The sequence below is a fragment of the Argopecten irradians genome, chromosome 16 (assembly GCF_041381155.1).
Source record: "Argopecten irradians isolate NY chromosome 16, Ai_NY, whole genome shotgun sequence".
NCBI lineage: Eukaryota > Metazoa > Mollusca > Bivalvia > Pectinida > Pectinidae > Argopecten > Argopecten irradians.
The window spans coordinates 26,169,196-26,192,226 of record NC_091149.1 but is presented as its reverse complement, the minus strand read 5'-3'; the positions used below and the strand labels follow the sequence as shown (position 1 = coordinate 26,192,226).

General features: G+C 36.0%; 1 protein-coding gene across 1 annotated transcript; it reads right to left on the bottom strand.

Moving 5' to 3' along the window:
* Positions 1-14,731: 14,731 nt before the first annotated feature.
* LOC138311039 (uncharacterized) lies at positions 14,732-20,221 on the bottom strand. Its single transcript, XM_069252464.1, has 5 exons — positions 20,067-20,221; positions 18,526-18,649; positions 17,563-17,676; positions 16,683-16,761; positions 14,732-14,901 (listed from the first exon to the last, which is right to left on the bottom strand). The coding sequence occupies exons 1-5, from the start codon at positions 20,162-20,164 to the stop codon at positions 14,810-14,812; spliced, it is 507 nt and encodes a 168-aa protein (XP_069108565.1). The 5' UTR covers positions 20,165-20,221; the 3' UTR covers positions 14,732-14,809.
* Between the last annotated feature and the right edge of the window lie 2,810 nt (positions 20,222-23,031).

Genomic DNA, 23,031 nt, shown 5'->3' with positions numbered 1-23,031 from the left:
CACTAATAGACCATAAGACCAATGTGTGTATGAAGTTTCGTGGAATATCTCTACTGGTTTTAGAGTTATGCTCCGGAAACCATTCGCACGGACAGACAGACGGACTGACGGACGGACGGACGGAACCTATTTGTATATCCCCCGCCAACTTCGTTGGGCGGGGGATAAAAAATGGACAATGGAGAGGGTGACTAGGATTTTCGTCGCTCGCATTTTCGAGCACTTCCAGATGGTTCACTTAAGTAAACAAAGAGTTACAGTGCCGTCTTTATGGAGTGAACTAGAAACTGGATCCGGGTGGTTACAATTCCGGATGAAATGTACATACATAAGAATAACAATTTAACCCATTTCTAAAGATAACTGGAAACGATTGAAGCGGTTAGCGTACATTGAGTAACATGAATGTCATTTATAATTTCTGGGATGGATCACAGTTAATTAGAGTGTTTATCTCACATCGACAAATGAACAAAATGTCACAAAGCCTTGATGTGTGATGTTTACAGAAAACTTTGAACTAGGACTTTGGTTTTATTTGATTGATTCAGAATCATATAAACAGTTAGGATCATTTAAAGACGCGTCAAGTTTATTTACAGGGCAAAACGACAGGAAAGCAACGAGAACCTGCCATCTGCCCCACATGGAATTCCAACTCGCGACTCAGAGGGGAGGAGGGCTTGTGGTAATATAGAGGGACACTCGACCACAACATTAAGATTTCCAATACCTTTACTGAACGGCTTTTAATTTTTAAAGTGGGGATGTAGAACGATTTTTTGTAGAGTCACAATAGTTACAAGCTATATATTGATACTTCACTTATCATCATCTTGTGAAATTTGTTTAAACTAAATCAAATAACAATTTTCATAACGCCGTTCGTCTTATGTTTCACAGCGCAAGACGGCAAACGACTTATCACAGACAACATAGTTAAAACATGTGTTTTGTGTTGTTACTTCATCTTGATTTAATAACATTGTTACATCAGTTTATGTCTTAAGCAAAAATTGTCTCTGTAAAATATGTTACAAACTTCGTTGGGCGGGGGATAAAAAAATGGACAATGGAGAGGGTGACTAGGATTTTCGTCGCTCGCATTTTCGAGCACTTCCAGATGGTTCACTTAAGTAAACAAAGAGTTACAGTGCCGTCTTTATGGAGTGAACTAGAAACTGGATCCGGGTGGTTACAATTCCGGATGAAATGTACATACATAAGAATAACAATTTAACCCATTTCTAAAGATAACTGGAAACGATTGAAGCGGTTAGCGTACATTGAGTAACATGAATGTCATTTATAATTTCTGGGATGGATCACAGTTAATTAGAGTGTTTATCTCACATCGACAAATGAACAAAATGTCACAAAGCCTTGATGTGTGATGTTTACAGAAAACTTTGAACTAGGACTTTGGTTTTATTTGATTGATTCAGAATCATATAAACAGTTAGGATCATTTAAAGACGCGTCAAGTTTATTTACAGGGCAAAACGACAGGAAAGCAACGAGAACCTGCCATCTGCCCCACATGGAATTCCAACTCGCGACTCAGAGGGGAGGAGGGCTTGTGGTAATATAGAGGGACACTCGACCACAACATTAAGATTTCCACTACCTTTTCTGAACGGCTTTTAATTTTTAAAGTGGGGATGTAGAACGATTTTTTGTAGAGTCACAATAGTTACAAGCTATATATTGATACTTCACTTATCATCATCTTGTGAAATTTGTTTAAACTAAATCAAATAACAATTTTCATAACGCCGTTCGTCTTATGTTTCACAGCGCAAGACGGCAAACGACTTATCACAGACAACATAGTTAAAACATGTGTTTTGTGTTGTTACTTCATCTTGATTTAATAACATTGTTACATCAGTTTATGTCTTAAGCAAAAATTGTCTCTGTAAAATATGTTATAGCTGAAAAAAAAATCATTTTCCAAAATAAATGGTACATGTACTTGACGATAATCAAGATTGTTTGTCTAACGGGAGGGGTAAACTCACGCGTGCACCCGCTCCGCGCACATGTGTGTAATGATCAACCCAGGTTCGAATTGAGTTATGATGTTTAGTACGGTATTGTCTATAAGAAGAACGAACAAAGGCGTTTAAATACTGACATTAACGTTTATTACAGAGACATAAACAAACAAAAGTAAACAATTACCGCAGCGGATCAACTACACATACATGTTGACATGGCACTCTACACATGACGTACACAAATACTCTTTGAGACCGTCCCCCTAACCCTCATACCGCTACATTTCTATAAACCCCCATGCATATACAGCTTTACCAACGACCACCCACCCGAGTTATACCTAAATAAGAGAGGGAAAGAAATGTGACCGTCGGCTCACGAAGTCAATCGTAATAGCAGCGAACATACCTGCAAACACGGCGTGATAAATAAGTTCTAAGTACACAAATCCGAATAACCGTCCAATCATAAGACCGAATCGAACGCACCTCACTAAATAATCTCGGACCCAAAGTACTCTCACTCGTAAACGAGGAAAGCGTGCAAAGTGTCACAAGTCACCAGACAGAACAGGCGGCAAGTGCTAACTTTGGCTATAATTTGTATTACACTAATATTAAAGCCCCATTATGTTTTGGTGTGAAAAAATATCGTCATAAAGTACCAAACTTTGCTGAATAGTAGAGCATATATCCTTATGAAAATATCCGCTAATAAAAAATGCCCAACATTTCCATGTTTTTCAAAAACAATAGAAAACCCCTCTTCGGAGAGGGGGAAATCCGTAGTTCCGCCCCAGAGCCAAAACAATCTAGTACGCATGCGTAGGCACATAAAAAGTGGGATTTCCCTAACAAACTTCAACATCATGCATGGCGAACGCAACTCGCCAAACTTATACGTGTCAGCGAACACACATGCGTCTGTTGGAACGTGGTGAAGAGGGAGACCAATTCTTCAAACAACGACAATTTAGCGGTCAAGTTGCTCGATCGCGATCGACTGCACGTTACGAACCCACGCATTCCACGCGTGGACCTAAAATTCATGTTGTACATGTAACTTATGTATTTACATGTAGTTTCTATATAAAACTAGGCTAAAACTATTTAAAAAGTGTTTGTTCTTGAATGAAAAGCAAGCAATTAACAAAATTATAATTACTATTTTATTTGCTGATCTTATGTATTTTGTATTAACGATTTATAGATGCCTATATAGCCTAATCTGGCTTTATTGAAATGTACATCGAAACCGAACACACGTTTGTGTTACCTGATGAGGCCTCCCATGGGGTGGCTCGACAAAACTCGTAAACAAATGAAAGTAAACACAAACACGCCATGTCGTTACCTGCTATATAGATCTTACACTTTGGTTCTTTGTCTAACAATACAGCGATGTATACATCTGGTAAGCCCACATGTTCTACCCCATCGAAGACCGAACATAAACTTGGCCAGTGTATCGGCATTATCAGATATATCCATGACAAGTGATCATGATCATGAATTACTAACTGAGTACAATCCACATTGTAGCATAAAATTATTAGTATGAACTTTAAAATTACTACATGCAGAAACATAATTATGTTTATGTTACATGTAAAGATACATGTATATGAACCACAGGTGTGTGGCTCTATTTTTTCTACACACATATATATGTGTGATACTGTGTCAGTATATAAAGAGAGAAAAATGTCTATAGAGCCAAACACCTGTGAATGAACCACATGTAGGCCTATGTGATTCATATCATCTCATAATTCACTGCATGCCAGGGACAGGAAAAGGAATGCATGTACAAAATGTAGAATAATTTGGTTTGATTGAATAGTACTAAGAAATGAAGTATAAAAACAGTCAGTTAATGATTTCTAAATATCCGTTTTAATAAGACTGGTAAAGTCCTAGCAGGTATCACGAACCTATTTTTCTTACATATTTTATTTAGCGCATAATCTTTTAGACTTGCTCCATAAATCGAACTTTTTCTATGAAAACAAATAGGCTGAATGCTAATAAACATAATTCACGTTCGGCGTAAAATGGAATGCACACTCGTGAAATTAGAGAAATTTCAGTTTCAATTCCCTTTTCCTTTTTACATGTATACCGTACTAAGAATTACGTACTGACGGAAATTGATAGTCCGCCAGGTAGCATCATGGGTCAAAATAATATATGTTGTGTCTTTTTAATGATGAAATAGTCTGACAATATTTATATCCCCTTAGTTCACTCTAATACTGACGTTTGTACGAATATAAATGCGAGTCTTTGATTACTTTAATTCGTTCCGTGTACATAAAACTGTAGGCATACATGTATATTTAAAAATGCCCATACGATAATTAAGACTCATGCACCTGGTAATCAATACTTGATGTATATACACGCGTACTCTGATGAAATGTATGATGATCCTTTTCTAACCACACGAAACGTAATCGAGAAACATTTAATCAGTTAATTATACAGAAATGAAATCTCGACAGGTATCGGTATATATACATTGTAGCCCCCCGGTTGGAATATATACCAGAAAATTTTTACATGTATAATTGATAAAAAAAAACCATAAAGGAGGTAATTACGGTGGCTGATTTATGCCATTTCGTCTTTTCGTCTTTTCGCCCCGAAAAGACGAAAATTAAATATCTTAATTCTCGTCTTTTCGTCTTTTCACCCCGAAAAGACGAAAATTAACAAATTTAAATTTCGTCTTTTCGTGGCGAAAAGACGAAAAGACGAAAAGTCAAACACGAAAAGACGAAAGTGAAGCACGCTAATTAGCGCCTTTAATTTTCGTCTTTTCGCCTTCAAAAATCTCGTCTTTTCGTCTTTTCGTCTTTTCGCCCCGAAAAGACGAAAATTAACAAACCTAAAATTTCGTCTTTTCGTCTTTTCGGGGCGAAAAGACGAAAATTAACAAACCTTAATTTTCGTCTTTTCGTCTTTTCGCCTTTTCGCCCCGAAAAAATACAAATTACAGATATACTTTGTCATCTATCATATACGACGGAGATTATAATGTAATTTCTAATGTACAATTATGATGAAGACCATGTCATGTATGTAGTCAAAATGTCTTTTCAAATAATACACAGTACATTGTACCTACTGATTGACTGTTATAATTAACTGTATTTGAGCAATTTCTTGGTACAAGTCCTTCCTTTAAACTCAAAGTCTTCACGAGTTGTCTTTCATAAATTATTTTGTTAACAAGTTTATCCGTGGTTCAAATGCTTTCAAATAATACCCGCCGACAACTTTTTTTTCCCAAGTTGTGTAGGGGAGGCAACTCCTGTAAGTGCTATGTTTAGCATCTTAAGTTCATTATGGTCCTTTCATATACACGGCAATGTTTTGATAAGCGTAATTGCTAAAGAGGGCGATTAGAACACAAAAAATAAGATATTAATGAATTTAAAAAAAAATGTATCAATCACGCTAGAGGATTTGCGGAATGATGAATCTGTTAGTGGCACGTGGCATATGCCACGTGTGAGAAATCTACGTAACTGCTGTAAACAAACATGTTGACTTCTGTTTTAAAACTTCTAATCTTAGTTATTGATGAAGATACTTGTAATACTATCAATTTAATAAATCGATTGTTATCATAAACTACTTTGATGCTTCTATATTGAACAATTAAGTCAATATTAAGATAAAAAGATTTCAAAATGACTTCCACACCAGACCGGAAGGCGAAAAGACGAAAATACGAAAATTAAGGTTTGTTAATTTTCGTCTTTTCGGGGCGAAAAGACGAAAAGACGAAATTTAAGGTTTATTAATTTTCGTCTTTTCGTTCGTCTTTTCGGGGCGAAAAGACGAAAAGACGAAAAGACGAAAATTAAGGTTTGTTAATTTTCGTCTTTTCGGGGCGAAAAGACGAAAAGACGAAATTTTAGGTTTGTTAATTTTCGTCTTTTCGGGGCGGAAAGACGAAAAGACGAAAATTAAGGTTTGTAAAATTTCGTCTTTTCGGGGCGAAAAGACGAAAAGACGAAAATTAAGGTTTGTTAATTTTCGTCTTTTCGGGGCGAAAAGACGAAAAGACGAAATTTAAGGTTTGTTAAATTTCGTCTTTTCGGGGCGAAAAGACGAAAAGACGAAAATTAAGGTTTGTTAATTTTCGTCTTTTCGGGGCGAAAAGACGAAAAGACGAAAAGACGAAAATTAAGGTTTGTTAATTTTCGTCTTTTCGGGGCGAAAAGACGAAAAGACGAAATTTAAGGTTTGTTAATTTTCGTCTTTTCGGGGCGAAAAGACGAAAAGACGAAAATTAAGGTTTGTTAAATTTCGTCTTTTCGGGGCGAAAAGACGAAAAGACGAAAAGACGAGAATTTTGAAGGCGAAAAGACGAGAATCAAAGTCGCTAATTAGCGTGTATCACTTTCGTCTTTTCGTGTTTGACTTTTCGTCTTTTCGTCTTTTCGCGGCGAAAAGACGAAATTTAAAGTTGTTAAATTTCGTCTTTTCGGGGCGAAAAGACGAAAAGACGAAAATTAAGGTTTCTTAATTCTCGTCTTTTCGGGGCGAAAAGACGAAAAGACGAAAAGACGAAATGGCACAAATCAGCCACCGTAGGTAATAGCAACGGTATATATGTCAATTAAGTGCTGGGTCCTAACAAACACATACATGTTGGGTACATGAATACTGAGAATAGATATGTATAGATGTAATATACGATATGTATACTATCGTATATATATATGTGCAGTAACCGTGTTGATAACGAGCAAAGTAATATATATATAATACAGACATGTCTCAACATACAGATTGACGCATCTCGACTAGCACCGATTCCAGTAATCTTTCATCTACATGTACTATCACATATTTCATAGACATAAGAATATCGTTGTAAGATACCCAAAGAAGAAATAGAAAGCAGTTATACATGTATATAGTAAGCTATTGGTCCACCTCTTTACATATGTTCTAAGTATTTTAGATATACTGTGCTCTCCTAACTCTCAAATTATGAATAGATTAGTAGTATCATGATATTTACTTATCAATATATAGTTTGGGATAAATACTGTATTTATCTCAAATTATTACACGAGAGGAAAGTTAAAATCAACCGATCATTACCAAAATTGACACGGCCACGTGTTTATATTGGTACGATAAAATACCCCATATGGTGCCCCATGTACGCATTTCACTATTTACATCCACTATTTTTCGATTAATACGTATTCTGTATTAAGCTTTATATAAACTATATGTAACCTTTGACAGGACACATTTATAATTTGTGAAGTCTGATATGTATCATATACTAAAACAATTATAGAACATTGTATTGCTCACCGTTTGCTCAAAACTGCCCTCTCTCTCTCGGCCATGCGTGTTTTTGTTTACTATCCGGGTACCGAACATACGTATACACGAGGTATTTTTAACTATGCAAATCAACCCGTTCTATTTTAAGAATTCTTTACTAATTGATAATTGCGTAATTATCTTCATTGGAAAGAAACCAAATGAAGAACCTTTCATAAGGGATGTTAATATATATTTTAGCAAAGTTTGGTGAAAGCATAATGGGACTTTAAACATCGCAAGACATATGCCTAACAACGATAGGTAAACAAATAGGAAACGAACTGACAGAAATTTAAGGAAATAAAACCAATTCCGTTACAGTTTGTTCTCATTATCTATAGACACGATGATCACTTAAGAATAGTAACAATTATACAACTAGTATTGAACTACTAAACAATTTGTAACTAACACTAGAGAACCTTTGGTCCTCTTTACCACACAGGGAGTATTATGCCCTTTGCACAGTATGGTAACATTTTACTAAATTAAACGATAATGTCTCTTACTGAACTTTGGTTACTTAAACAAGTTATTCATAATGCCTGTTGTCACAAGCTATATCATTTACAAGTCCAGCTTAACAGGAAGACGCGTGTTCTCCCTACGCGGATAGCGTCGAGGTGGTGCCACATCCTGTGCAGATGGTTGTTCTTTAAAGTTACTAAATCATTAGATTTACATAGATTTCTTAGGGGTTTTTACTTCCTACTAACGTTCTTATACCTGAAATTAGAAAGTTTTCAAAATTACAATATCTTATTTGAAATATTGGCAATGTTTATCAACGTTAAAATATCGCCAAACACAACAAGAAACTGTATCTGTCGGCATTGGCTGTTTATAACGGAAAAAACCGAGTGCAGCTTTGAGTTCAAAATCGGGATCGCTGAAAATCTCATCCGGCTAATGGATATAGATGTAATAACACCACTATAAGAGGCCACTTATATTTTATCGGTTATATTGGCCTGATTCAGTGAAACAGTCGATACATACATTGACAAGTAAATCAGCATACGTTCTATGAAGCTTTAGAGTATGTGATGAAAACTTACAAGAAGTGAGAGGTATTTTCACCCATTGATTATGTATATATTATACAGGTGTACATGTACTTTATTACGCAAACATATACATTTTACATAGGTCTACAATGTGTATGTAAGGTATATTTTTGCTCTGAATACATAAAAATACCCATACAATTTAGATATATAGTTCGGTTGATTTTTTAAAGACGCTCCATCGCTGAAAAATGGTATTTTTTCACTATCAAAAACAGGATCAGACGATTTAGTGTTTTTCTTCAGTTACAAAAGTTACTTACTTTACACAATTACCACCATTGAAAAGTTAAAAATATGAAAAATAATTATTTGCATCCAGGAAAAATTCCGTGATTAGATATATGTACACGATTAAACACCAATTATTGTTCAAATGATAAATATCATTTATGATCTGTCGGCGGTGGAGCATCTTAAGTAAATCAGATGGGAAAAGGTTATATAACAAGTGACATGTAGCTATATAGGGGAATGTCCATTACACGGATAGACATTATAACAAAGGATATATATATGGAATGTCCATTAGACGGATAGACATTATAACTAGGTCCATATAGGGAATATCCATTAGACGGCTATATATTATAACTAGGGCTATATAAGGAATGTCCATTAGACGGATATATATTATAACTAGGGCTATATAAGGAATGTCCATTAGACGGATAGAGACTATAACTAGAGATATATAGGAAATGTCCATTAGACGGATATATATTATAACAAGGGCTATATAAAGAATGTCCATTAGACGGATGGAGACTATAACTAGAGATATATACGGAATGTCCATTAGACTGATAGACATTATAACTAAGGATATATAGGGAATGTCAAATATTGATATAATGATAAAAGAAATATACATGTACGTCATTAGCCCGCTAAACATGCCTATATTATTAGTTTTTCCTTATTATAAAGTTTATATATTAGGCCATTTTTAACATAATAATATATTGGCAGGTTTAGCGGACTAGTACCTAATATCATGACAAATGAAAATAAAATAATGGTAGAAGCAAGTATAAAACCATATAATATAATGAAAACTCTTCTTTAAAGCTGCAAAAACATGTACAATATATGAATATTTACACTTAGAAACTCATCAGAAAACTTCTGCATACGTTTCAACGTTTATTAGATTAAACACAGTAATCAGGATCTTGTAGTCGATAAATTGGTGTTTTCAGTCGATAGCAGATATATCCATTAGACAGATGAGATTTCCTTCGGTAAATGTTCCCACATCGCGCATGCACACAGGGATTGTTTACCTCGCCGAAAGATAATAATATGAAATAGTGACTAGGTCGTTTCTATTTATTTTTAGTTTTTTTTTCTTCATTTTGAAAAAATGGTTATACAAACTTTTAAATTTTGTTATTAACACAAAGTACACAACTTTTACCATTATTTTCATTTCTATAATTCGTTTTATCTTTTATTACATGATTTTTTAACGATTTAGTCCTTTTAACAGGTGTTCCATTCAGCTTTGATGACGTCTTAGGTACTGTAGACTTAAGTAACATAGTCTACCCGTCTGTAATTGTAGAAGAAATGGATTTAGCGGGAATCGAAAGTTCAGGTAATTGCGGTGTTTCTTGTGGTACAGGATGAACTTCAGTAGCGCGTAATTGATCAGCATGACGTCGCCATACAGCATACCACCTCCTGGGTTAACAGTGTACGAAAGCGGTCCTGTCTGGTTCTGAATGTGAGCTGGTATTCAGGCTTTATCTTGGCGGCGGTAATCGCGTACCATTACTCGTTGACCTGGTGTGAACTCCCTGACTGTAATACCAGTGTTTTGACAGCTTCATACGTTCGTGACCCTCCAAAACTTTACCAGTCAAGTCAGGTTTGATGAGATCCAATATTGTACGTAAGTTGCGTCAATAAAACAACTTTGACGTTGTTTCGTTGGTAAGCGCGTGTGGTGTAGTTCTATATTTAACAGAAAAACACTCAACTGTTTCTGTAATGAGCGGTTCCGGTTATCTCCCTTTGCATGTTTCATTGCTGCTTTGAAGGTCTGCACGAATCTTTCGGCCAATCCGTTTGTACGTGGATGATAGGGCGTGGATTTAATATGCCGGATCCCGTTATGTTCCATGAACACTTCAAATTCTGTGGAAGTGATTTTTTGTTTGTTTGGTTGATTATTTAAAGTCCTATTAACAGCTATGGTCATGTAAGGACGGCCTCCCATGTATGCGATGTGTTGCGTGTATGTTGTGCGAGGTGCATGTTGTAGGAGACTGTGGTATATTCATGCTGTGTCTTCTTGTATAGTGGAACTGTTGCCCTTTTTATAGGGCTATATCACTGAAGCATGCCGCCGAAGACACCAAGCAACACACCCCACCCGGTCACATTATACTGACAACGGGCGAACCAGTCGTCCCACTCCGTGTATGCTGAGCGCTAAGCAGGAGCAGAAACTACCACTTTTATAGACTTTGGTGTGTCTCGGCCAGGGGACAGAACCAAGAGCCTTCCTCACAGGGGCGAACGCTCAACTCAAGGCCAAAAGTGAGGCAGTGGCAAGGGAGGCATTAGGAAAGATAAAGTCAGTTAGGTAGAAGAGAAAAGATAATATCCTAAATTTAGTCGCCTTTTACGATCATGCAATAGGGGCAGCAGGTACAATTCTAACGCCCTACCTGCAGGGCAACTTTGAAAGTGAACTGTGGTCCATTGTCGCGGAAGACCATACTGACTGAACAGAATGCATAGTTTCTCAATGGTGAGACTTTTAGTCGTGGATTTCATTGGATATATTTCCGGCCACTTGGAATGGGAATCAACAACAATCAGGAACATGTAGTCCATGAAAGGGCCAGCAAAATCCACATGCAATCTATCCCAAGGGGTTGTTGGCCAGTCACATGGGTGTACAGGGGCTGCTTTCGGCATGTTGCTGGTAGTCTGACAACCAATGCACGACTTGCACATTTGCTCGATATCATTGTCAATGTTCGGCCACCACACATATGAGCGTGCTAAGTTCTTCATTCTTATAATGCCAAGGTGTCCATCATATAGCTCCTCTAGCACAATAGTTCGGAGTGTTCCTGGCACAACTACGCGATTTCCCCACATAACGCAGCTTTGATGACAAGTAAGCTCTGTCTCATCGTTACGATAGGGTTTGAATTGGTCATTTTTTGGAAGGTTGCTTGTTCCCCGAAAAACATTGTCAAGAACTTCTGATAGTACCGGGTCACATTGTGTTTCTCTCCGTACTTGTACACTAGAAACAGGTAACTTCCCCAGTTGAGATGTATACAGTACAGATGCTTCATCTATGTAGTCTGTTGTAGCAGAGGACAGCGGTAACCTGCTGAGTTCATCAGCGTTGCAGTGGTTCTGGGTACGGCGATACTCAATGTCATATGTGTGTCCAGCAAGGAAAAGTGCGTATCTTTGTAGTCTAGCGGCAGTCATAGCAGGTATTGACTTCTGTAGGTGAAGTATGCTGACTAATGGCTAATGGTCCATAACCAACGTGAAACGACGGCCATGTAGGTAGGTATGGATTTTTGAATTCCCCAGTACAATCCAAGAGCTTCTTTATCTATTTGTGAATAAGCCTTTTCTGCCTTCGTCAAGGACAGTGACGCGAATGCAATAGGTCGTTCGGAATCATCTGGCATGATGTGAGATAGAACGGCTCCCAAACCGTAAGCTGAAGCATCACAGGTAGCTCAGGGTTGTAATGACAAAAGCACTTGTTCTGATGTTATAAGCTCTTTCACGGTAGTAAAATCCTTGTCACACTCGGTAGTCCATTTCCAGACACTCTCATTTTGTAACAGTTCATTCATTGGTGCGACAATAGCGGAAAGATTTGGCAGGAACCGCCTCTTATAGTTCACGAGACCTAAGAACGAACGAAGTTGTTGTACATCTTCCGGTTTCGGTGCATTCAGCACGGCACTAACCTTTAGACCTTCTGCATTAATAATGTATCCACAGTATGAAATTGTATTCTTAAAGAACTCACATTTATCAAAGTTGGCTTTCAAGTTGTATGAATCGAGTCTGTCAAGAACAGTGTTCAAGTTCTCCAAGTGTTCCTTGTCTGTTCTGCCACTGATTATCATATCGTCAAGTATACAAGATGTAAAAGGTATATTCTGTAGTACCACGTCCATTGCTCGTTGCTATATCGCAGGGGCTGAAGCTACCCCAAACGGAAGTCTATTGTATTGAAAGAGACCCTTGTGTGTGTTGATTGTTAACAGCTCTTTAGAAACATCATCCACCTCGATCTGTAGATAAGCTTGCGTAACGTCAATTTTAGAGAACTTCTCGCCTTCATACAATGATGCAAATATGTCTTCAATACGTGGCAATGGGTATTTCTCCACTTTCATTTCAGGATTGATCGTTACCTTATAATCTCCAGATATACGTACTTGTCCTGACTTCTTCAGTACCGGGACAATTGGTGAAGCCCATTGGCTGTGTTGTACCGAACTGATGATTCCTCTGCTTTCGAGTCTTTCGAGTTCCGTTTCCACCTTACCCCTCAAAGCATAAGGTACTGTCCTCGCCCTGTGGAATTTGGGTTGTGCACTGTCTACCATGTAGATAGTAGCTTTGATCTTCTGTAGTTTCTCCAGTCCTTCAGAAAATACTTAATTGTGTTTGTCCAAAATCATTTTAAGCTTCTGGTCTGTGTTTTTGGTGACTTCAGTACGTCAAGTACTTTGATTTCATGCCAATAGAGCTTAAATTTCTGTAGCCAGTCTCGACCGAATAATGCAGGTCCTTTCTGGGGCACGACAAGCAAATCCACATTCCCTGTCTAGTTGTGAACATGTACAGACACATTCAGTGATCCAAGCGGTGTGATATTCTCACCTGAATAAGTTTTCAAATGATGACAGCGGTCAGTCTTGTGAGAGGGACTCCCACACCGATAACAACTATTCCCTGGATTGGAGTGAGTTTTCTGGGGTTTCTTGGGTTTGTTATACAAATGGCGTCAACTTTACGAACTCTTTTATTGAGAAGGTACAATAGTTACACAGTCTCATAGTCTAATATACGGATCAGTTTCAATCCGGAATTCGTGAGTATATGTGTATATCTGAGGGTTATTTTTAAATTAGGTGTTACAGTTTTGTACGTGCAAAACATCTCACCGCAGAAGCCTTATACATGTAGATGTTTTAGGAAGTAGTTAGCGAGCACTAAATGTCTAACAGATACATTTCTAGTTTTTCCGATGTACAAACGTAAAGCATTTAAATAATGTAATGTAGATAAAGGAATTATGCACTAGATGTGAGAAACGAGTAATTCTGTGTCAAAGTGCATGAACTGAGAGATTAAAAACGAAACCTCTAAGTAAAGGATATAAGTCTTAAACTGTCTATTTTGTGAAATATTGGACTGTCTGAAGAGGAGCGTCATCGTCGAAGACAGTCAAATTATTTATTTAATTGATAGTTTGAGCTTTTATCCTTTTTAAAACACAGTCCCCTTTTGTGTTAATATTGGACAGTAAATAATGTCATTCACGAAGAAATATTACTACAGTTATATAGATCGGATTGATATTTCTTGCTGGAATATGTTTATTATAGTACTTGTATAGACGCTTTGAATCTCTCATTATTTGGATCTTCACCAGCATGCAGAGAATACAGTCTTTGAAATTTACATGTTAATATCGATTTGCAGCAATATGTTTGTAAAAAAGAATTTTGAATTTCAGTTTTCATTATTCATTGTTTATCAAATCACATTTCTACTAAAACCTTCACCTTGTGCTGTCCAAGATGTAATCTTCAGCTGTCCATATTTACCTGTACCTGTCCAATAAGTTCAAACTTCTTTTTATTAGACATAATGAACTACCAAATGTAACAGATTGGACAGCGACAGGTGAGGTCTGTTGTTTCCGCTATTGTTCCAGACGAACAATAGGTGACATCACAAATTCGTTTTAATGTAAATGTTTTGAGAATGTAAAATCATTGTTAATTTTGACATATTATCACAAGCGTCAAGATCTTTGTATCAGGCGACTAACTATTTGAAATATATAGGTTGTCCGCAGAATAGATTTTCTTAGATACAATTTTGTCGACACAGACATGTTATTTGATATATGTGATAAAAGTTAGCATAACATAAACATCTAAGAAAAAACTTAACTTATCGAGCGAGGAAATCCATCTTTAAAGTTCTTAAACTGAAATATGAATAGGTAAAGTAAAAGGAATTTGTATTCAAATCCCTAGAAAAATATAATGAAAATTCAACAAGTTAGAGTTCAAATTGACAATATTTATTAAAGCGCGTTTACAATGAATCTGTTTGTATGTAGAGTCATGTGACCGGGCACTTCTCTTAATAACGCGTACAATTAGCAGATGAATACTGAGTACAGATACTGTCAGATGTAGTTTCCTTGAATCCAGCCACAGTACTCAAACCAGAACCTGAAACAAACAAATAAACAAATGAATATATATTATATAAATACTACCGGGTGACAGTGATATTCCAATGCAGGTAGTATTTATTTTATATATAATACCAAAAATCTAGAAAAAAAACTAGTTTTGAAGTATTTGCAACCTATTGAAACATTTTAAGTGATTTTAGCACTATCATTGCATTATCGTTTTTGAAAATCTCAATGAATTTTGATTTCGTCCCGTCGTCTGTTTACAACATTAGCAACGTCACGAAGACGCTTGAAATCGCATGTTTGTTTGTTTGTTTGTTTGATTAATTAACGTCCTATTAACAGCTATGGTCATGAAATCGCATGTCTTCCGTTCACCTAATCACCGACGGGTTCATAAACACCAACATATAGTGCTTTGACGGTAAGCGAAAAGACGTGAACGGAAGCTCTGTCCTTAATATGATATTTTTTATTGATAAACATAATAATTTGGCTAAACTATTACTAAATAGCTCCAGATAAATTTTGAAGCGTCGTTTCAAAAAACAAAGATGGCGTCGAAAAAAGAAACGAGTGCGCATCTTTTTCGGGCGATTAATATTTTTTTGCACTGTCAAAAATACACCTCGTTGCTAGGGGGTTGCTACGAACGTGTCTGTTGTTTCATATTGTTCTAATGTTACCTGCCGTGTGATAGTGTAAAATACCAAACATATCTCGACCAATCAGAATGCAGGAATCTCACTTGAGGTATAATAAATATATATATCATGAAATATTGGGTAAAATGTCATATGACAAAAATCGTGTTCTCATATTTTTTTCAGACTCATGACAATTAAACATTAAACACCAACATCGACTTTCAAAAATGGACAATGGGGAGGGTGATTAGGATTTTCGTCGCTCGCATTTTCGAATACTTCCAGATTGTTCACTTAGGTAAACAAAGAGTTATATATATATGGTGCCGTCTTTACGGAGTGAACTAGAAACTGGATCCTGGTGTTTACGAATTCCGAATGAAATGTACACACATATAACAATTACAACTTCACCCATTTCTAAAGATAACTTGAAACGATTGAAGCGGTTGGCGTACATTGTATAACATGAACGTCATTTAAAATTTCTGGGATGGATTACAGTTAACTGTGTATCTATCTCACTTCGACAAATGAACAAAATGTCCAAAAATGATGTGTGATCTTTATAGAATATTTTGAACTGGGACTTTGGTTTTGTTTGATTGATTTAGCATTATATTAACAGTTAGGGTCATTTAAAGACGCGTCAAGTTAATTTCCAGGGCAAAACGACAGGAAAGCAGCGAGAACCTGCCATCTGCCCCACATGGGATTCCAACTCGCGACTCAGAGGAGGAGGGCTTGTGGTAATATATCGGGACACTCGACCACAACATTAAAGATTCACTACTTTTTCAAAACGGCTTTTAATTTTTAAAGTGGGGATGCAAAACGAGATTTTGTAGAGTCACAAAAGTTAAAAACTTAATGATGATACTAACCTTATCATCACCTTCCGAACTTTGATTAAACTAAATCATTTTAGTTAAACTAAATCAAATGATAATTTTCATAACGCGGGTCGTCTTATGTTTCACCGCGCTAGACGGCAAAATAGTAAAATGACTCTTCACAGATCACATAGTTAACGCATGTATCTTGTGTTGTAACTTCATCTTAGGCCTTCGCCATATATATTCTTGTGTTATATATGTTTTTGGGATTTTTTTCTTTTGTTTCGGAGAGGTAGTGGTACTTTACGGGTGTTAAACTGCATACATACCTGTAAGAAGGTTGTTCATGTTACAGTAGTTGGTACCGAAGTCCAGGTAGGCGTACCACGTTTCTGATCGGGAGTAACCCTGTTTAACAAACAACCAGTGTGGTATAATTTAGTATTGTTTTAGGCGGCCATTGAGGAGTTTTGCATTGAGGAATACCTGCAAATTGAGCTATTTGGAATATTTATATACATTTATATATATGTTACGTACATTGTACGCTTACCGATGTTTATATTTTGTGAACTTATTCCGACATGCAGGCATATGTCTACTTAAAACAAAGTCTTGAAGATTAGAATTCAGCACACAGATATTTTTTAAATTACCAAATGCCTTACAATATTGATTATTCAATTGGTAACGATGCAGATTTAAGCAATATCAAATCCGAAAAAAAGGGTTTGAAACCATGGATAATGTAGGAACATGAAGTTATTATGAAAATATGTATACATTGCACGCGTGTGTACCTATTCAATGTTGGAAGTAATAAATATTGAAGTATACAAAATACAAAGTCACGTGCAGTACCTGAGCGGTTCGATGGACAGTTATGGTGTGATGTTTTGTGTTATAGTTTAATGTCCTATTAACAGTAATTTAAAGACGTGTGTGATGTGAAACTGATTTCATCAATGTAAGGATGGAGATACTTACCCCTACATTACAGTTACTTGCTAGAGTTGTAAATGTGAAGCTGATGTCATCAATGTATAAATGGAGATACTTATATCTACAGTACAGTTACTACCGGAAGTTGAAAATGTGAAATTGATTACATCAATGTAAGGATGGAGATACCTACCTTTACATTACCGTTACTTCCGGAAGTTGAAAATGTAAAGCTGATGTCATCAATGTATGGATGGAGATAATTACCTCTACATTACAGTTACTTCCGGAAGTTGAAAATGTGAAGCTGATATCATCAATGTATGGATGGAGAGGTGTCTCATGAGTCGCCTTCAGGACGTTACCGTCATTGGAAACCAGCTAGTCGCGAGAAAAATGAATTAAAACCAGTTAGGACACCAAAGAAGTACAGAATATCCATAAAATTAGAAACAAAATAATTATCAGTTTACCAGTCCAGTTAACAAATACCAAATAGTCAGCCAATATGACGATTATTAGAATAAATACCAATGGGTCAATCATGACAGTGGAAAAAAAGAACAACTTACCGTTAGCCAGCCAAGTCTATTCAAATACTATAGATACCCATTAACCAACCAGGTCAATTGAAATATAGATACTCATCAATAACTCAAGTCAATTAAAATATAATACTTCCTGTTAACGAGCCAGATCAATTAAAATTTAAATTTAAACAAGGATTTCGAAAGTGATGCCATCGTATTTTGTATCTTTCAAACCCCATATCTTACGATTTGCAGACAGCTGACAATACCTTATTTTCAACCATAGCAAAATCCCGTGATAGTTAGAGACAATCGGACAAATATAACGTTCTAGAATCTAAATATAAAACCAATAATGCTAAATACAAATTGCACCTAACGGTTCTACTTATCAAAGAAATATAATGCCTTTAGCGTTATCATCAGGTGTCAATAACGTACAATGTATTTTTCATACATTCACAACAATCACAACACTTAATTATTGTTTCCTGCTTGTGAGATTATTCTAGAATCATTGCATACATTGATATGACTCGTAAGCAAAAACAAACTTAGCAATATGGATACAAAGCATCTCTGCAAAACTTTGCATGAAAACCTTTATTTTTTCTTCAATAATAACAAATGTAATATTTCCTCTTCTTTACATAATTTGACACCTTGCGGAATGGGTATTGATTTGATGAGTACCACTTACTGTGTATAAACATTTCTCGTTGAGCTCGGGAGTATTGATTTTACACCCATCACGTCCTTTCCATGCATTGATTTGGTTTACAAGTTTGGTCCTGACTGAATCACATGTTGTTCCGGGAAAGACACTGGATATATAGAATAAATCAATCTGATTAAAATTCAGATCTGATTATTGTTCTGTTTGATAAGAAGATCTGACAACATCCCATTCGAGGTTATGCTCCGGTGACCTTTGAAAATGGCCATATTGCTTCCTTCAGAAATTTGAAAGTGAATTTCAGGAGACGAAATAGATTGAAAAAGCTGTCTTAACTATATTCGTGTACGTAGTCATCTCGCCAAGTGTACAGCATAGCTAAATTGTTTTGTTTACTGGGACGAAATGTCCCTGTAACATTATATAGCAAGATGTAGAATATGGCTGATCTGCGGTAAAGGTGGTATCAAGGTCATCTACACATGACCTCTTATGTGATGATGTCGTATCCTTTTTTGAACGCAGCGCATATAAGGATATATGCTGTGTAAATAATAAAGATGCTCCACCGCCGACAGAGCATAAATGATATTCAGCATTTGAACAATAATTGGTGTTTAATTGTGTATATATATGTCTTATTAACACAAAAAATAATACAAAATAATTTATTTTGCCTTTGGTGCATGAGCAATCAGTACTTAATTCCATAAAGGATATAATGCCACGGAATTTTTTCGGGATGCAATTAATTATTTTTTATATTTTCAACTTGAAGTAAAATGAGAAGCTCAAACTTTTCAATGGCGGTAATGGTGTAAATTAAGTAACTTTTGTAACCGAAGAAAATACTAAATCCTCTGTTCCTGTTTTTGATAGTGAAAGAATACCATTTGTCAGCGGTTGAGCATCTTTAAACATATATACAACTTATTCAGAACGTATCAATAGACATGCGGATTGCTATCAACTTATGTGAATATAAAATAAACACGCTCTCATTAGATAGTAATATACCACAGCCTTCCAACACATATAGACATCCGCATACGTAATATATTGCACACAGAAAGACCATCATTGAATGATCCTGGTTGTTAGTTGAACGTAAAGTTGAGTGAATCAAACAAAATCGCAATTTATATATATCTATGGGCGACATGGAATTTCTATCTAGTCATTGTAAATATACACAAATACTCAAAAAAGCTATGGATTTACGAAAAACTAATTATTAACAAATGGGCTTCGGTGTATTTGCGCTCAAATTTCCCACAAACGTTATATTTGTCCTGTGTCTTGTTATGAACTGAACACAAAATAAAATACATGCGATAAAACAAGAAAATAGAAGCAATTAGACTGTTACCGATATTTAATGCGATACCTCTGTACACGATCTAATTTGACATGTAAAGGGATCTTGATTACAACTATGAATATGAAAACACCTACTAGTATGCTGTAAATATCTTAATACAGCTAGAGAGTTTGTCCAAAGAAGTTAAATTGATACAATTAATCCGCACACGACTTTACTTAATGCAGCTAAACATTTTACTTACAGTTGCGTCTTACAGGATGCATGGAGTGGGTAACCATATAGAACAGCACAGCACGCTGCCAATATGGCGGACAGGAGAGCGACAGAAAGGTGGGACATGGTAGCTCGGCAGCTTGACGACAGAAGGACAATTAGAGGTTCTTTATCTGGTATATATGAGCTGATAAGACTGGACACACACTGGTGTTAACATTTCGTAATACATCTAACACTTACATATATAAAGATAATTTTAGAAATGTTCTAACTGTTACACAAGTGTCCCAAGGTCAGATAAGGTTGATTGGTCGGTTGGATTAACGTGCTAGTTACAGCCAGGGTTATTTCAGGACGGCCTTCATCATACGTTTGATGTCTTGCTCGTGTGTGAAGAAAAATACATTATGAGCAATAAAAATACCTGATTGTTTGTTTGTTTGATTATTTTAACGTCCTGTTAACATACAAAGTCATGTAATGACGGCCTCCCATGTATGCAGTGTGTGAAGTGCGATGTGTGTGTTTTTGGAGACTGTGGTATGTTCGTGTTGTGTCTTCTTGTATAGTGGAACTGTTGCCCTTTTTATAGTGCTATATCACTGAAGCATGCCGCCGAAGACACCGAGTAACACACCCCATCCAGTCACATTATACGGACAAAGGGCGAACCAGTCGTCCCACTCCCGGTATGCTGAGCGCCAAGCAGGAGCAGAAACTACCACTTTTATAGACTTTGGTGTATCTCGGCCAGGGGACAGAACCCAGCGCCTTCCTCACAGGGGCGAACGCTCAACTCATGGCCAGAAGTGACGCGGTGCTAAGGGAGGCATAAGGAAAGATAAAGTCAGTAAGGAAGAATAGAAAAGATAAGATCCCAAATTTAGTCGCCTTTTACGATCATGCAATAAGGCCTGTTTGCACAATTCTAACGCCCTACCTGCAGGGCTGAGAAATACCTGAAATAACACATTCGAAGGGATATTATTTTATCATTTAACTGGCTCGTTTAGCCTTTTCATGAATATCTGACGTGTTATAGGACTATTGTGATATTGATATCAATTTATGACGTCGCTCGACTATTTAGGTAGACAAAAACGCCGAAACCATTCCCAATATCGCAACATTTATATATAGAAACGAAGATAAATGTTTTCTCAATATCTTCATAAATAGATGTCATATTTTAAATAGAATTTTACACTCGCGGCTACGTTATATGAAATGTATTAAATAATTTGGCATGACACTCGCTTACAAGTTTTTGTTTCATATATATCAAATTATTGAACTTATTTACCAATTTTCATATCACATAGCAACTCATGAAAAAACCTCTATCTACGTATGTTAACAACTTCCTTCAGAAGAAACTAATTTACATTTCGTACAGTTAAACCATTTTTTCAGGTAGATGTTGTAGATGTCGCACATCTTAATGTGAAAGAGAACTGAGAACGATAAACATTATCACATGGAAGAACCTTTCTTTAAATCAAGAGTAAACTTTGTTGTTCGGTTTAGTCAACTTACTTATGTAGTGGAGATATGTCACCTTAGCCTGGAATTCATTAATGAGGCATATTCAGTCGATGCAATATACACTGTAAAAAGAAAATAAATATTCTGAGTACTTTAAAAAGAGGATCAATCATTGTTGCTTGTCCGATGCAAATATTTTTGGACACTGTAAAAACAATACAATACTTACATCGAAACCTGTTCTACACATGTTTTTCGTGACAATGGCCGTTTTTTACTAGAGTTCCGTATGACACTGTAAATAGAAAATAAATATTCTTGAGTAGTCGTTATAAAAAAGAGTGATCAAGTCATTCGTCTTGCTTGCATACATGACCAGCGCAGTGTCATATCGATGATAAATCTCTAACCATATTATATGGAGAGAAACATATCTTTCATAAAAAATATATATTGTTTTTATCTAGACCGCGCCAATTAATAGTTAAGTTACTTAAATGTAACAATGTAATCGTCAGATACATGCTTTTTGGGACATAACAGAGGACAACTTCAACCCATGGTGACCACATACTTAGTCTACAATAGTTTTGTTTACCGTCTATCAGTTAAATACAATACAACATACTTAACATACCGTATAACTTGTTATTTTATGTTCGTTATACCGTCTCAAATTTAAATACGAATAAACATACTTTACATACCATATAACCGGTTATGTATGGCAGCTAATGTAATTAATACAGCATTTTAAGAATTGACATATTTTCTATAGATGATTGATTGATGAATAAGGCAGTATCAATTATATTCTATTTAGAATTATCTATAATTTTAAATTTCTTAATCAACTCTTTATTTATTAAAAAAAACTACATCGTCGTTGTATCAGCGATGTTAGGAACGGCATGACTTGCATATATTCATATTTACACTTGTTAGACTTGTTCACTATACGCAAATACTAGCCGATTTTGTTTACCATAACTGCATGGTAACATTGAACTTTGAACTTGCGTATGAAAATGTTCTATGTAACTTAAAGGGGCTAATTTAAAAAAAAAGAAACACATGGCTTTGTTTACATTTTAACGCAACATTACTTGTATATTGTTTTTCATAGAATTTTGGAAAAAAAGTAAACAATACATATATGTTTTATATTTATATTTATAAATGATACCAACATATTTTAAATTAACAACTGTATAAAGAAACCGGGAAAATATCCCGACCGGGGCGACGTGTAGTGCTGTCAAATGTAAACATTATACCTCTGTGTCTGTGTTCGTCCTACGATCGAGTCTTTGGGGTGGACGGGCGTGGACCCTGTGACAGAGGTCAGTTATAAACATATAATCTTTTCTTTGTTCTTTGAGAATTTAATCATGTGTATTAGAAAACATGCACCGCTAGTAATCCACGTGTTGACAATTACGCGTCACCACAAATACATTGTACTCATCGAACACAAGTGAAATTGTTCCGTCTGTAGATGGCGA

Bases quoted from the DNA above. Each gene is read 5' to 3' on its own strand.
- LOC138311039 (XM_069252464.1), bottom strand. From the start codon at position 20,164: ATGTCCCACCTTTCTGTCGCTCTCCTGTCCGCCATATTGGCAGCGTGC. The intron at 18,650-20,066 runs GTAAGTAAAATG...CTATATATCCAG, and splicing joins GCATCCTGTAAGACGCAACT to TGTCTTTCCCGGAACAACAT. The intron at 14,902-16,682 runs GTATGTATGCAG...TGTTTGTTTCAG, and splicing joins CATGAACAACCTTCTTACAG to GTTCTGGTTTGAGTACTGTG.